General features: G+C 40.5%; 1 protein-coding gene across 3 annotated transcripts in view; it reads left to right on the top strand.

The window, feature by feature from the left end:
* The window catches only part of LOC114568962 (myosin-10), an 82,624-nt gene that overhangs the window by 28,745 nt on the left and 36,330 nt on the right, over positions 1–17,549 (top strand). For 2 of the 3 annotated variants that reach the window (XM_028598658.1, XM_028598659.1), the window contains exons 4-6: positions 12,308–12,335; positions 15,587–15,689; positions 17,129–17,158. In XM_028598658.1, the coding sequence (XP_028454459.1) occupies positions 12,308–12,335; positions 15,587–15,689; positions 17,129–17,158 (161 nt within the window). The remainder of the gene's footprint in view (positions 1–12,307; positions 12,336–15,586; positions 15,690–17,128; positions 17,159–17,549) is intronic. The other variant, XM_028598660.1, reaches the window with a different exon arrangement.

Genomic DNA, 17,549 nt, shown 5'->3' with positions numbered 1-17,549 from the left:
TCTCTTCATCTACAGCGAGCACAAGCTACAAATAGTTCAACCATTCAAACTGCATTAAACCGTTTCTCGCTCCCACCCACACCAGATGTTATAGTCCCACTCTCTTACTCCCGACTGGGAAGTTGAGCCGTGGATTCCCATTCCACGGTCAACACTCCCATGTTTCTGTGTCTGCTATGCTGCCATACAGCTGGCACATAACCTTCAGGGCAACAGGCAGTTAATGCATGGGAATAAACATATTACATTTCAAAGAGTCTTCTAATTAACCAAAGAATGTTTACCACACCAGCCCAGCACCTCTCCGTGAGAAACACGTGGGACCTGGTCCTCTACATCTCTCTCTCTCTCTCTCTTTTTCTCTGAATCGCTCAATCTATCTCGATACCCCTCTTTTCCCCCCCGTACCAGACTTTTCTCATTTCACCCCTGCGTCAGAAGCATTTGAAAAATGTGCTTTGTGGGATTTGAAAAGGGAAAGACTCCAAAAGCCTGTCTGAATGCTCTCTGTAGAGTACAGCTCAGCTAAACACAAGCCAAACACAAGCCCACAGGACATGGGGCTGAGAAGCTGAATTTAACACGCAAGAGACTCTAACTTCCATGTGTTTTTTATAAATGTATTGTGTACCCTGTTAAATTCCATTGATCTTACCAAAGTCAGCCATCATCAACTTGCAATTTAAACACTGAATGTCCCATATTGTAAAAAGTGAGATTTATATCTCTGTTTTTGATTTTAAAGCAGAACGAGGTGCTCTAGAAATACTGTGAAAGCATCAAAAACACTCAACGTACAGAGAAAGTGCACACAGTCCGTGTTCAGAAACTGTGCCTTTCAACGAGCAACCACTCTCATATCTTTCCGTAAATTTACCGGACATTTCTTTTTTTATTTATTTATTTTTTTGGGTTGATTCCATTTTTCTTGGCTTCAAACAAATTGCAGTTGGTGTGCTCACGTGGGTGGCGAAGCTGTGGGTTGTGTTTGATAAGGATCAGGCGATGCAGTACAGTTTTGTTATGAAATCAAGCTGTGTTTCGGCCAATAAAACCATTTGATGCATGTCAAGTCTTTCACTTTTAAATGTTAAGACTTAGGCTAACAAAGTTTTCCCCGCTGGTTGCTGTGGTCTGAAAGGGGCGGGAGAAAGAGGTGGAGTGAGAGACAAACAGGAGAGGTTATCATGCATCAAGAGAGGAAGCTCAAGGTGTCAAGAATGACAACAGCTTCCTCTCTGCCTCTTTGTGTGTGTGTGTGTGTGTGTGTGTGTGTGTGTGTGTGTGTGTGTGTGTGTGTGTGTGTGTTGGATCTTCTCTCTACCCTCACACACTCACTCAGGTGGTCCCTCACACACGGCTGTCATTTCACAAAGGGTGGGGAAATGCACTAACACATGATGATGATGATGATGATGACAGTCTATTCCGGCCTGTGATCTCAGCTGCCATCTGCCATCGCTATCCCGAAACTGAATCAGAAGTACTGAAACGCACTTAGGATTTCATCTGCAAGTATGTCAGTGGGTGACATGATGTTATTTATAGCTGCAAAGCTCCCCATATCTGTTTTCTGTTTTCCTGACTCGAATGTGGCACCATGATCTTTCCCTTCTGCTATCTCCATTTTCCCTTTTCGTTCCCCTATCTGGTGCCTTCCCACCACACCCCTCTCGCCTCGTCTGGCCGGCCACATCCCTAAACTGTCCTGTCCATGCCCTGGAAAGTATTCACGTGGCGAGGACCCTAAACAACACACAACATGGCCGCTGTTACAACATTTGGTATGAAACATCCGAAAGAATACGAGTTGTGCATGAAGGAATCTCCAGACAGCAGCCAGAATGCAGCAACTTCAGGTACGGCAAAGGAAGGACAGTCACAGCTAAGAACTGGTGTTAACCAGACGTTGTTTACTTCATTCATGTGTTTACTGTGTTCATGGACTGAGGATGGGAGGAGGATTCAGTTTCGGCTTCGGCAGAATCTTAACCAGTGGATTCGATATTCGTCCGAACCCCAAAAATCTGGATTCGGTGCATCCCTAGTTTATAGTGACGTCTCTCCCGTCTCCCTGATGTGCCCTGACTGGAAGTAAAGTACCATCTGATTTTAACCCAAACCACAATGTTTTTTTTTTTTAACTTAACAACGTAGTTTTGTTGCGTTAACATAGCCAAGCTGTGACTGTTTCACAACATTAAAACTGCGACCACTTTTGACGTTTTATTCGTTCATTTGCAAATCAAGTCCAAAATACATTACATACAGCACAGTTCATCATTACTTCCTGAAGCATATTCCCCTCTCAAAGGCATTCACTTCTTTCTGTGCAATAGTTGTAGTCAAAACACAGCAGAGGGCAAAAATGAGCAAAATAAGTAAAACTTTGTTATGTACAAATACATAACAAACAACAACATACGTATGTACACATACAAAATCAAATCATGTTCATCACTAAATTGAGTGCATCATTCCTAGCCTTAAGCATAACCTGGCCTGTCCCATTAGTTCTGGCAACAGCTAGCTCCACAGATAGAATCTCCATTAACCAAAAAACCCACTGTTGAATGGAAAAGAGCGTGTGGCGGCAGCCGAGTCAGCCAATGATGAACTGTGCTGTATGTAATGCATTTTGTTTTTGGACTTGATTTGCAAATGAATGATAAAACGTGTAAAAACTAAACAAAAAAAAAGGTTGTCTTAGCAGAGTAGGAATAACTGACCTATATCGCCATATGGTTTGGAGGACTTGTTGCCTGTGACTGTCAGGGAGATTTTGGTATCCACCCATTTGTTCATGTGCTGATGGTGTGAAAATGCAGCGTCTCACCTGCATAGTCGACATTGTTGCTTTTGACATTTTTGTTAGTGATTGGCACAAAGGGAGGCTGTATGTTTTATCGTAGATGATGAAACACATACGCTAATAACCATAAGAACAGACATAATCTCCACATTTTGACCCCACCACACCTGCCCCTCATTTCCTCTTAATGTCACTTCTGTCAGCCTGCTGAAAACAATGCCTGTTCCACACCCAAGAGGCCCTAGTGCTGGTAGGGAGGGAAACCAGGGGCATCCGAATTCCAGCACACCAACACACACACACACACACACACACACACAGACTGGTAAACACATATGGCCAGTCAGCTCAGTGTGGCTGTCTGCCCTTCTGTCCGTAGGCTCATGGATGCCTAACTGGCAGCTGGATCAACAGCGTTACAGTAACTAACGCAGTTGAGCTGTTTAGTCACTCAGCGGTGGCAAATGGCCATATGTACAGAAAAGAAGTGAAAAAGAAAAGAAAAATATGTTGTTTTCCTCAGCTCATATCAGAAATAAACCTTTACAATATCTTCTATGGCTCTAAACCACTGTTCAGACAGAATGCAAGGTGAATTTTAGACGTGACGTGATTCCATACAAAGTGAACGGAAAGACAAGATTAGACATACACTTTGGGAAGAGCATACTGAGGCGCAGACACAATTGAGTGAATTGAAAAATGCCTCAGATTGAGCAAAAAATTCAAATAGCTGGGATATAATTCTCTTCATAAATAACGTCCCAAACTGAGCTGCTACACAAACTGAAATACTTGAGAATTTAGGAGTCATTAGGGTCTTTTGAAAGATGTTGTTTTGTTGCATTATGGGAATTGTAGGATCCCACTTTTTTATTGTTAAGTGAAGATATCTCAATCTCTGCTGCTAATAGAGTTTGACCAATCTGTTTTTATTCTGTCTCTTGTAAATCCTCCAACTTAATGGTAGACCAATACGAAATTGGAGTACCCCTTTAACAATGAACTACATAGCTACTTTTTCATAGTTCTTCATTCACTCAATAATGATGTCACATGTTGCTTTACACTTAAGATTTCTTCAAAGCTATAAATAGGTCGCTTAAAGTCCCCAAGTGCTGTTAATACAAAGAAGTGGATCCTGATACTTTAATGTCTGTCTTCTCCTTTACTTTGATGAAGTGACTGTTAGTTTTACCTTAATCACTATTAGAAGGATTTATTGCTTCGAAGTCTGTTTATCTTATCAAAACGGCTGTTGGAGGATTTAAGGTATTACTCTTCTTCAGCCCTCTACTTAAGTGTGTTTAATTTGCGTCTTATCGTAATTGTCCGGAAGCTTCGAGGTGACAGTTAAACACTGCAGGTTACCCACAGACCAGAACACTTCCCAGATCACGCTGACTGTTTGCTACTTCCACTGTCTGGGAATGTGAATGAGCTCTGCCTCACACACACACACACACACACACACACACACACACACACACACACACACACACACACACACACTTAGAGCTTTGTTCCTCTGGTTTTAAGTAGCTCTGGATTGTGTCCTCTGCTGTAGGCCTTTATGAGTAAGCAGGCCGCCATTTTTATATTACCTTTGCACTAATACAGTCACCATATTCTACTGTGACGAGGGAGTTGTGTGAGTGTGTGATTGTGTGTGGGTTTGCGGGTGAACCTCACCACTTATAGCAGTAGTTAATGAGAGAGCAGCTCGCTGGCTATCACTCAGGATTTCTTATTGTGTGAAGTGGTTTCTATGGCGCTAGAATTTCTCACTGTGTGCAGTTGCGTTTTACGACTTCTTTTTACGAAGCAAATTGTTAGAGCTTGAGCCCCAATGTGGAAAAAATGTGTCACATCCAGCTTCAAAGACACCAAAAGGTTGAAAGTCATGTTTTCAAGCCAACTTCCCTTTTTAACAGTTTTTCTTTTTTAATGGCAGCATGCTCCTAATCCGAAAGTTCTGTTTTTTGGTTTCTTTAATCTGCAAAAAACTTTAAAAAGTGTGTGTAGGAACATGAAGTGGTCAGTGAGTTCCTCTATACATAATCAAGTCTGCAGAGGAGGAGGGGCAACGGCTGGTGTTAACAATTCCTTTTAGTTATCTTTGCCAATATTATCACGAGCATTAGATGAATGAGAATACGTGTTAATTTAATCATGGATTGTTTGACAGCTGTCTGATCCACATGCACAGAGTTTACATTGAAACAACAGTTTGCAACAATGTGGAGTGCAATTTGTGGATTAGACTTTGGGTTGAACTCCATTGAACTGGAGTCATAATGTTGAGGACCATTGACAATAAATGGATGTAATTTTGATCCTTGGAGCTAAGTATGTTTTTGTACACGAGTCTGGTTTCAGCAGTTTTCGGTGGTTGAAGTTAGGAATCCTTAAACCTTTTTAAGCCAGTGGAGCCTAAATGAGACATTTTGTTCCACACTGAGATTCATTAAAACCAGGAAAAAAATAAATTACTGCTATGCTTCTACACTAGAAATCACTTAGTTAACATATTTTCTGATAATGTTTTACAGCAGTGCTTTAGATTGTTTAAAGTGCTCATATTATGCTCATTATGCACACAAACAGAATAGGTTTATGTGGTTTAATTTTCAAAAAACACCATATTTTTGTTGTACTGCACATTGCTGCAGCTCCTTAGGTTAAGTGCAGGTTTTTTCTCTTTATTCACTGTTCTTTATTCTCTTTATTCAAGTCCAAACTGTTAAAAAACAGCACACTTCTGCAGCACAAGTTTTTCAGTCTGTAAATTAAAATGACACAACTATAGAGCAACTATGGGTCCAGACTTCCCTCTTAAATGTGCCTGGGGCATCTGTTATTTTCCTCAAACTGCTGTCCCGTCGAAAACATCTTCCTGTTCAGCTAGTTAACTTCTGTTCAAGTTTTCATCGTTCGTGTGTTTGCACCTTTGCACCTTATTTTATTCATTAAAATATCGATATTTGGCGCCAGCTTATCGATTATTGTATCGCACGAAGACAACAATATATTGCCTTATCGATATTTTGTCCCAGCCTTAATTTTAAAAAGTGAGATTTCCATGTCTTTTTTTTTTATAAAGGTCGAGGTGCTATCTACAGTAAATACTGTAAAAGTATCAAAACACTCAATCCACAGAGAAATGCACACAGCCCGTATTCAGAAACCGTCAGGACTTTTGTACAGTTGTGATGTCACAGCTATACTGTATATAGGTAGAGGTATGGAAGTGCCGCTACAGTGAGTTTACAGTCATTACCCGGCTGCAATGGTGGTGCAGAGACGCAGAGAGCACAGATGCAGAAGAACCAGAAACGCTGACCAATCACAGCAGACTTTGCTTTTTCAGTAGGGGGGCTTATAGAGACAGGCGCTAAAATAGGGCGTTTCAGACAGAGGGTGAATACAGGTATATTCAGACAGACAGTATGAGAAAAATAAAGTGATTTTTGAACATTAAAGCTTGTAAACATGTTCTAGTAGAAACCCCAAACACAGGTATGAACATAAAAATGAGCATGTAATGGGACCATCTCTTTGCCTCTTGTTTATCAAAATCACCTTATTTTCTAAGAAAGGGGAACTCCATATTAAGAAGGTGTGAACAGGTTAAAGTAGATTACATGAATGTGTATGAAAACAGAACAATAGTCTGAGTTACAGTCAGGAGAGGGATACTGAGGCTGTACAAGGTTAAATGAGGTCGATAATAGGGGGTTATTGTAACGACTGGGGCTTTTGTGGAGACGGCGCGAGAGGGGGATTGCTCTGGAATGTAAAGAATGAGGTTTTTTTAATCCTTGTGAGGGATAAATTATTAGTAGCAAAGGAAACCCTGCTGTGCAAGACACACTACCATGGGAGTCTGAAGTGAGATCGAGTATGTGAGTTTTGGTTTTGTGCGCCCATGAGACACACAGGTGTTTGAATTGTTTGGAGTGCAAAATAGTCGAAGAAGTGCACACAATTTCATAACTTTGTAAACTAATTAATGAATGCAGTGCACAAATAATTTCAATGTGTTTTTCAACCTGGCTTGGGTTATATTTTCAAATCGTGGGACATTTCTAAATGAACATTAGGGCGCAGATTCTAGATATTATTTTTTATAACATTTTAGCTCTGACAGTAAGTTAGTTAAAATTCCTTTAATATCAGCGTAGGAAAAAATCAACCCCCTATCATCCCTAATATCATCGATATACAATCTCTTCGAACCAATCCTCACAAGCCTTCAGGCTTTTGAGATATGGCTTTTACCTTTATTAGATCAGCGGCAGAGAGACAGCAAATGGGGAGAGAGAGAGAGAGAGAGAGAGAGAGAGAGAGAGAGAGAGAGAGAGAGAGAGAGGATGACTTGTAGCAAATGGCCTTGGGTCGTATTTGAACCCGTGCTGCTGCGAAGGACTATGCCTACATGTATGCTCTACTGAGTGAGCAAAAGGTCGCACCCAGTCTTTTTGATTTGATTTGACATGATAAGTCACATTGGCAACAAGCTTGGGCTGTCACTAAAGAGCTAGAAATGTTTTTAGAACTACCTGCTCTCTATCTTGAACATGAAGTAGAAGTGAAGTATTTCACCCTTCAGTGAACTGTGGGACCAATACTTAATGGTCTGAAAGCTGTCTTTTCCTGTGCTTTCATTAACATTTGTATTTAGCTTGAGTCCAAACAGACAGAGCCGTGGTCTAACCTAAAACTTGAAATGATCAGCTGTGAGCTGTGTGGAGGAAATAAAAGTGTAGCAAAAAAGTTCTGACGAGGGGATCGAATTAAAAACATCTGTTGGTGTGGAAAAGTGATTTTGTGTCCAGTAAAGTTCCACTCTGTAGTGGTCTGAGTAATCTGGCTTTGCACCGTTCACGGGGAGAAAAGGGAAATGAGAGCAACAGTGTGAAAGGGGAAACACAAAGGGGGTAAAGATTTAGTGAGGCAGTAATGAGCTACTGGAAGGGAAGAGCATGCTCAGTTTGATTGGTCCACCACGCCTAGCCAGCATGGCATCCTGGGTAAATAGGGCCCAGCATTTAGTTGCTGTGGTGATCTAGGAAGCAGCAGCTGCCAAGAGGACCAAGGTGGGAGTACCGACCTGATAAATGCACGCACTCGCTCACCCACTCAAACAGTACAGGTTACGTTAGACAGTGGAAAGGGAATTTTACGAATAAACATATCCATCACAAAATATTTAACAACACAGCAAGACGATATAGAATGTAATTAAAGGTTAAACAAGGAACATATGAGATTACAAGATCTGCAAATGTCTGATATCAGTGGGATTGGGTTCTACTTGATGGATCAGTATGTGTTTATTGTAGGGGTGATAATCACCAGAGGCCTCACGATACGATCTCATCACGATACTTATGTCACGATACGATATCGTCACGATACTTATGTCACGATACGATATCATCACAATACTTATGTCACGATACGCTGTCATCATGATACTTATGTCACGATACGATATCATCACGATACTTATGTCACAATACGATATTATTATTGCAATATTCCCCAAAGGAAACTTTTGTCAACATCTGTTTTATCTAAAAAGATACATTTCTCTGTTTGTTCATCTCACTTCAATTTTATTGGTGCAAAATGGGATTGTCAAGCAGACAGACTGACCAACACATATATCATAAAAGATCGATACTTGGTGTTTTTGTATCGATACAGTATTGCCACGAAAAATATCGCGATACTATGCTGTATCGATTTTTTCCCCCCACCCCTAGTTTATTGAAAGAGCACATTTTTACAAAACTTCCCTTTTGGTTCTGGCAAGTGAAGCCAGTATCTACTTTATGTTGTGTGACCTTAAAGAAGAATCACACCTTAAAGAGGACAGTAAATTAAAGGAATGATTGCCTATCAGGGAAGAACTCAGGGGTGTTAGATGTGGAGGTGGTGGATGTCCACAGAGGAATATAAGGTCAAATAAAAAGTAGAAGAGGGCATCACAGGTAAGCGGGGGAAACGGATGCAGAGAATGAAGGGAGAGTAGTTTTAATGGATGTCCAAAGGGGCATGTGTGTGTCAGTGTGTGTGTGTGTGTGTGTGTGTGTGTGTGTGTGTGTGTGTGTGTGTGTGTGTGTGTGTGCGTGTGTGTGCGTGTGTGTGCGCGTGTGCGTGCGCGTGCGTGCACACCTTTTTATCTTCTCGTACGAGCTTTCCTTTGCCATTCCCTTCCCATCAGCCAGGACTGATGTGTGTCCACAAACAAAATCAAACACATCCTAACCTTACTCTCATAGGTCCATCTGGGTCTTCATTTACTTTACAGTTAGGGCTGGGCAATATGACAATATATATCATTGAAACGGTATAAAAATGTCTACCGTATCTGATCCTTAAACGTTATGTTCATTTTGCACTACAGTTTTTAATAATTGAGAAATTAAAAGTATTTAATTCACACAGGACTATTCACAAATAGGCTTTACCTTGTGGTTACTTCATATAGAATATGTATTTATTGAATTACCAGAAAACATGCTATACCGTGGTATACATCGTTATCGAGATATAAATGGCCTATATCAGGATTGTATAGGATAGGCAAAAATAAGCCTTGGGCTTTAGCCTATTCCTTTTTCGGTCGTTGATTGTGTGAGTTATATCGTGTGAAATGGATCGGTTTAATAATAGTGTTTTTGACATTGCATATTCACATGAATTTTGATGATTTGTTCATTATATTGTAAACCAAAATAAACTTTTCATAAACTCGTAAATTTAAGTTTTTGGCTACATAACACAGCCCTATGTATGAGGACATTTGCCAATCTGCCATTTCATATCATATTTACAAAAAGCGACTAAAATATGATTTGACCATTTCATTACTAATCTCTTCCAGACATTTAAATTCAAAACAAACAATAATTAAAGGAATATAAAGTGGGAATTTCAAAATAAAGGCGCATTTTAAAGATGACGATATGTATCGATATTTTGACTTTGTATCGATAGTATTGGATCTTTGAGGCTTGAATCAATATATATTGATCCAAATCGATATATCGTTACACCCCTAGTGATCAGATCGACAGGGTCAGCTGAGGTCATCTTATCTCTCAAAGTTTTCTTCCGAATGATAAGCAGGCACAGGAATATTTTTTATACTTTACGACATGTGGAAGGCTGTACTACCTGAACTTCCTTTTGCTGTTGTAGTTTTTGCCTGTAAAGCCATGCTATGTATTTCTGCTCACGCTGCCACAACTCCAAACAGATGACATCTGCTGCTGCCAGAGGGACAAAGCCTGTGCAGCAGACTGTCACATGGTGTTTATTAAGGCACTAGAGCAACACTTGAGGTAACTGTATGGGTATTTGGACTGATTGCAGTTGGTGGTGGTGGTGGGGGGGACTTGGAAGGCCCACAGTTGCACTTTAAATACAAATTACAAAATCACAATTTGGTACAGATTTTTCTTTTTCCATTATTCATTGCAGATTGCAGTCAAGAGCTAATTTCAGAAGCATGAGGTCACACATGCAAACTGGTTCTATCTTTAATCATGCAAGGCTGAAGAGATGTTGCTCAGACGCTGTTCACTGTTTGTGTATTTCGTTTTGTTTTCATACTCACGGTAGGTTACGCAGCGTTGCGTGCCTCAGGCCGGCGAGGTTGGAGCAGCGCAAGGTCTTGTGAAAACCCACATCAGGTGGATCTGATGAGCTTCAGGTTTATGCAAATGTGTTGCTGTGAAACACTGACAGGAAGAGTAATCAACCTTTGACCCGTGTTTGTTAGGCCACCCTCCCATCGTCAAGGGAGATGGAGCCAGTTAAATCAAGCAGCTCGTTCATCCTATCGCAGCAACTCTCATCCAACACAAGTGTGCAGACATTTTATTTCTGCACATTTGTGTGTCGACTTTGTCTGCATTTTATTTGCATTCATTATTTGGATGAGAAAACAACATTTTAATGACACAAGGTCTCCAGATAAACACACACGCACACAACGCAAAATCCTTTTTGTCGATGCTTAAGTGCAGGAACAAAATGTCTTTCTTAAAATATAACACTGTAAAGACTTTGTGAAAACTGACCCACATAAACAAGGTGGGAGTTTGTGGCTTATACTGGTAGGAGGCAAATGTATTATTCTGTGGCACATCCCACAGCCCCACTGCTCAACTCTTCACGTCTACAGTGGATGGCTATTAAAGAGTCCACTAATATTATCCATTAGAGGTTCTAGATAATAATGGTCTTTTGCTGAACTGGCTTTATTCAAACATAATAAAAGAAGAAAGCAAGGGGAACTACATAAGGGATTCTTTGAACAACACAAGGAAACATTTAACACAGACACAGTTTAATATGGAACCGCATAATCTGCTCCCATTCCTCAGCAATTAGTCTACTGGAAATTTCTTGGACCCAGAAATGTTGTTTCCTATGAACTTTTTTTGTGTGATTGAAATATCATCTTCAGGCCTCGTGGATGAAATAAAGCTTGGTCGCTAAAAGTTGCAATTTGAGTAATTAGCATAATACGCTAGTTAAGGGTAGAGACTGCAGGTGAATAGGGTAAAACAAATTAACACAATTATTGTATGTTTAATGGTGTTTAGTGTTGCTGTGTTGTATGTTTAATGTAATGATTGTGGTGTCATGGTTGCATTTTAATGTTACAGAGAAGCCAAAGACAAATACCACTAAAGTGGACAATAAAATCTAGTCTTATCTGAAAGCGATTTTTCTTAACTACACCGTGGGTTGCCCCTGGTACCGGAGGCTCTTGTGTTCAAAAGGATACAAGAAATTGCAATTTCATGCAAGCATAAAGAGATGTCGCCCACGTGTGACATGTATGTTGTTTACCAGTGGTATATTAAATTAGGAAATGCTCTGATTGTGACAGTTTCTGTTAGCTGATAAACGTGTCAGTACCCTCTGGGTTCTGGTTTTTGTAGTTCTTTGTAGAGTGCAGCAGGGCCTTCAGAGTTGAGAGGTCACACACTTCAGTGGCCATAGCTAATCCTGTCATCTGGTCTTCCGTCTGAATTCCTCGGTGATGAAAGGTGTTAGAGCTTCAGTTACTAGTCTTGGTGTCAGTTTATGGCCATTACACAGCACGGCTTGGCGGGTAGTCTGGATGAAGGAGGCTGAGTAATGAGCTGTTGGCTGTTAAATGTACCCTTGACACACACACACACACACACTGGATTCATGTGACTTTGGTGTCCACGGAGGAATATTTCAGTGTTTCCCATTATTCAGTTGTGTGTTCCTTTAGGAGCGAACCAACCGTACAGTTCTGTATTTGCATGTTGATGCCCTGCACTGCACCAAGAAAAAGAACCGGCTAAGTTGAATTGCATTTGAGTGTTATAATCCAGCAGCTTGACCCCAAAATGCCGTCTTTGTAATTATTGTAATTTGTAATAAAGGGTAAAACCAAAAGAAATGCGCTGACTGTGTTTTTCTGTTTTCTCGGAACAGATCGTGAGGACCAATCAATCCTTTGCACGTAAGTACCACAACTCTTAACTCTCTATTAATGGTCCTCCTCTCCTCTCCAGAGGTCACTTCTCTGTTGGGACAGATGATCTGTTCGTTAGGGTGGTTCTGGCAATAAAGCAGCTTAATGGGCTGGAAAATGAAACTGTCTTAAGATGAAGATTGTACAAGCTGCACCTTAAGAGGGTTGTCTTATATTACCTTCTATAAAGACAAGGTCTCACTTCTTGTCCTCAAAGTAGGATATACATTACAGTGAAGAATAAAGTGAGCAAAAATAAGCATTGCGGTTTAATATTTCATACAGTACAATGAGAGCACTTTATACGGATCATCACCTCTGTATTGCCTAGTTTCCTGGTTATTTTTTCCTTCATCCCTGTTCCTCTCCCCCTGAGTCAGTTGGCCAGCTCCCGTCACCCTGCTGTTTTATTTAAGGACTGGTTTCAAATAGCTTTTTTGTGGATGCTGGGTTGTGCAGCAGCTCTACCCAGCACTGAGGGAGTTATGAGTGCGGTTTGGGGCCCTGACTTCATCTTCTTTGGCAGAGAGTAATTAAGTGGCACACTCTTTGAATGTGGCTTGCGTTGACGCTGCCAATGACAAAGACAAGCGCCGTTGCATAATCTGTCCTAAATTCAGAAAACGGCACCCCCTGTTGGTCACAGTGGAGCCATTTTAGCAGCGTTACCCACTGTTTAATAAGTAGGGTAGACTGCATCGACTTTGCGACAACCACTTTTCCACTTAACCACTTGTATGCTACTCGAGTTAAAATGCCACAAGCATATTTAGCATAGCTTAGAATTATAGACGATCTTGTGTAGTTATGTGGTTTAGCGATGATGTGTTCAAAATAACATTTGCAGACCTGTGTCTTGTGTGAACGTCCAGTTCCAGGTATTTACTGTACTTGTGTTTGTAGTTTGTAATAGTTGTGTATAAAGTATCAAAAATAATATGAACCTGTGTGAAGTATCCTGTGTCATACACAGGATTTAAGGGTGAAGGAAGTCACTGTAGTCAGTCGGTGCCACAATATGCAACCAAGGGCTAACATTTTTAGCAGGGGGGTTACAACCAAGGGCTAAAAAAAGCTAAGGTGCTTGCAAACATGATTTATCCATATTCTACTATTACCCTTAGAATGCTTTAGCCTAACTTACAGAAATATAGTTAGCCTAAAACTGACATACAGTATGTGATGACAAAAGTCAGTGCACACACACATAAAGCTGAACGTAGATGTGTAACTTACTTGACCTATATGCTATGTGTGAAAGTCAGCTAATGGTCTTTTCCATGAGAAATATTTCAACACTATAAAACTATGAAGACTTCAAGCCAAACTTAGATGTTTAACTTACTTACATATGACCTACATATATTTTATGCCTGCATCCTGTGTTTGAGGACTCGCCCATCGACTGCAGTGGTCTGTGTGCAGTAGAGTTAATAGCCAGCTAGACTAAAGCCACCGGTATGTAGCTAGATGTAGTGTTGCTGGCCTGGTTCCGATGTTGGCTCTGATGGACTCTTGTTGATGACTGTGGGAGCTGTGGATGGCTCTGCCTGAACAGAGCTATCATTACAGACGGCTCAAAAGCAGAGCTTGGAAACTTTGGAGACCCACCAAACCACAGGGTTCTCCAGTAAAACAGACAGGCAAATGGATGGATTTAGGAAACAACAACATATAGCTTGATGATTGTCCACTCTCTCTACCTCTCTCCTCATTTTCTCTTTGTTTATTCTGTCCTTGGCTTCATTCAATCACTCTTGACCACCATAATGACTAGTTATTTTGGTTAGGGTTTTATTGTGTTTTGTCTCTACCTTGCTAAACTTACACGGATTATTTCCTGTAATGTGGCTATGCCTCACAACCATAGACTGTAATAATATTGGATGAAGCTTTGGGTCTGAAAAGTGATACCATTTAATTTTTAACATGGGGTGACTTCACTGGCTTCTATAGAAGTCTATGGGAAAATTACCCCACTTTTGATTTATTACCTCAATAAACGTTTTCATAATTAGTTTAGGGTCTCTATTGCTAGTTTCAAGTCTTCTTCAACACAGCATGATGTACATTTAGTAAATTATTTATCCCATTCATTTTAAAATAGACGATAAAGCAGGGGATGCTTTAGGACCTGTCAATCAGGACAGAGGCTTAGCAATGCTAACTATGGCACTGTGTACATTAAAGTAGACCTGAACTTGTTTTGGGTCACTGTTCATGTTTCCGTCTTGTCTTTGAACTCTGTCTCTGAACTTTGACCCTCTCACTGTGTGTTTTCACATTTTGGTCACTTAAAAATGTCTTGTTCAGCGTTTGGTAGCACCTTGCCAACCAAGGCTCGCTAGCTAGCACTAGCTGGTAACTTAAAGGGGTAATTCACCGCTGGAAAGATGAATATGTATTAAATTGGGTCATTTATGTAGTAGAAATGTGAATTTTCTTTAGAAATTGGTGCCTTGTAGACCGAGAAAAGCCAGAAAATGTATTTTTGGCTCATGTGGATGAAAGACAACAACTCCCAGAATGCACTTGCTTCGCTTTGCTACGAGTCCACTCCCAAGCCACGCCTACCGTTTACAGACATAAAAGACAGTGAGACAGTCAACTCAACTCAAATGTGTTTTGTTGTCATTTCAACCATATACACGAAACGTTTCACCGTGGCTCAAATGGTGTTACACATTTAAAATATATAAAAATGACATTATATAAAAACGACATACGAAACAGGCTATATTTAGTGCACACACATTATAGGCTCCGTAAAGTTCAGCTAACGCATTCGTAGCATTAGCGCTTGGTGGGCTGTAACAACAGAGTATAAACACAGCCGTGAATTTGCGTGGAATGTATAATGGTCGGCATTTAACAGTCACAAACTCCCCCAGCGGTTAGCAGTAGTTGGATATAAGCACCCCATTTCTGCACCAGTCCGTGTCCGTGTTAACACAGCCCACCTCTACGAGTCTTACCCGACAGAGCAACATCTGCTCGGAGGGCTAGCAAGCCTGGTAGCTGGTTAGTCCAGTCCACTGTTGTTCAGCCATGTTTCCACAAAAAACACAGCAGTCTCTGAACTCGCGTTGGGAGTTTCGTGTCGTAATTATTTGTTGAAAGTGAAATTGAAGTGAAAACAAAGTGTGCTTCTTTTCCCTCATTCTTTCTTTATTCACTCACACTTGCTCCCTCTGTCTGTCCATGCGTATAACCATGCTGTGTCTCCCCTTTGTTTTCAGAGGTGAATCAGGAGCTGGCAAGACCGAGAACACGAAGAAGGTCATCCAGTACCTGGCCCACGTTGCCTCGTCACACAAAGGACGCAAAGACCACAACATTCCTGTGAGACCCCCACTGCCTACACTTTTCCCTCTCCTCTCCTCTCCTCTCCTCTCCTCTCCTCTCCTCTCCTCTCCTCTCCTCTCCTCTCCTCTCCTCTCCTCTCCTTGTATCCTCTCCTCTCCTTGTCACCTCCTTTCTCATAACTGTCTGTTAAATATAAAGCCAGCAGCCGATTAGGTTAGTGTAGCAGAAAGACTGCAAGCCTTGCTCTGTCCAACAGTAACAAAATCCACCTACCAGCACCTCTAAAGCTCAGTAATTAACATGTTAAATGTCATTTCTTTATACAATACTAGGGCTAAAGGATTTGGGGAAAAAATCTAATTGTGATTCGATTTGTTATTCTTTAAAAAAAATTTGCTTAAGTACAATTTTCACCGTGTAACAGATAAAACATGTCATAGAGTATTATAACATCAAACACCGTCAAAACTGCTATGTATTCTTATGCAGGGATGAGAACATACAGTAGATATGAATTGCCAGTAATAAATGTTTTTAAACATTAAAAAGGAAAACACAGAACTTATGCCTCAGTTCAATAGCAGCATCTACATATTGCATCTTCTAAGATCACGTTAAATAAAGTTATCCACTGAAAATGGGACGTTTCTGTAAACGATCTGTGATATGTAACATTATTCCAGCATTTATCTTATGAAAAAAAAACAGTAAATCTAATAATAAAAAGAGGAATAAAATATGTCAAACCAAATGTTACACCAAACAATCAACTAAATATCACACATTTTATTAATCGCAGTCTTCACGATTAACTAATTGCATTCTTTCAAAATAGTGATTGCGATTTTAAAAACAATTAATCGTTCAGCCCTATACAATACAAATAAAACAGCAAATTGACATTTTTCACAGTTTTGTTTTTGCACAGATTAAATGAACACGATTTAACGTGTTCATTAGTGAGCTATAGAGAATCCGGCAGTGGCAGGTGGATTTCGTTTCCTTTGGACAGAGCCAGGCTAGCTGTTTCCCCCTGTTTCCAGTCATGGTGCTAAGCTAAGCTAACTTGCTGCTGGCTGTAGTTTCAGATTTACTGTACAGACATGAGAGTGGTATCGATCTTCTTACGGTATGTCACTGTCTGCTAGAAAGCGATAAGTGTATTTCCCAACATGTCAAACTATTCAACTTTTGAACTGTAATTTGTTAATGTGTTCTAGTTAAAATTAAAGTGCATAGCTTAGTTTTATATTATATTCTGCTGATAAGGTGTGTGTATTAATCCACAGCTAATCTAATAGATTTTAATTTAGCCTGACTGGTCGCTGCTCCTGCTTCATGTCATCTATTGCCATTCTGCGAGAGTGTAACCAACGCTGGGCCTCGTGTGTACTGGTGTTCGGTTTCCTGTGGCTTGTGTCTGACATAAGCACTTCAGGTTTTAACACTTGCATTTGTTTATCCATAACAAACAGCCCGAATCTCCCAAAGCATTCAAGCTCCAGGCAAGTGTAACTCCCGCTTTCTCCAAAAAAAAATGTGTGTGGTCCATTTTGGGTGTTTGCGTGAATGTGCATGTCCTTCTTCTCTAAATCTCGGCCGCTTCCATAATGATGTTGACGGACTAATCTAAGCTTCTCTCTTCATGAGGTATGTGTTTGTGCTGGCTCAGTCTTCTCACATAATTATTAGAAGCCCACTGAATCTGCCAATAAATCAACAAGCTCATGATGCTGAAACACTGTTTTATCAGTTGGTTTCGGGTTTATTACAACAGTTGGAAATAGAGGTTTTTTATTAGAAACACATGTCAGTCAAATCCAAAAGAATAGGTCATTAAAACTGTTGACATGAACTGCCTATCGAGCATTTCCTGACTCTTTGTAGGTCCATCAG

Source organism: Perca flavescens, chromosome 15 (assembly GCF_004354835.1).
Source record: "Perca flavescens isolate YP-PL-M2 chromosome 15, PFLA_1.0, whole genome shotgun sequence".
Classification (NCBI taxonomy): Eukaryota; Metazoa; Chordata; class Actinopteri; order Perciformes; family Percidae; genus Perca; species Perca flavescens.
This window is presented reverse-complemented; position numbering and strand designations above follow the sequence as displayed.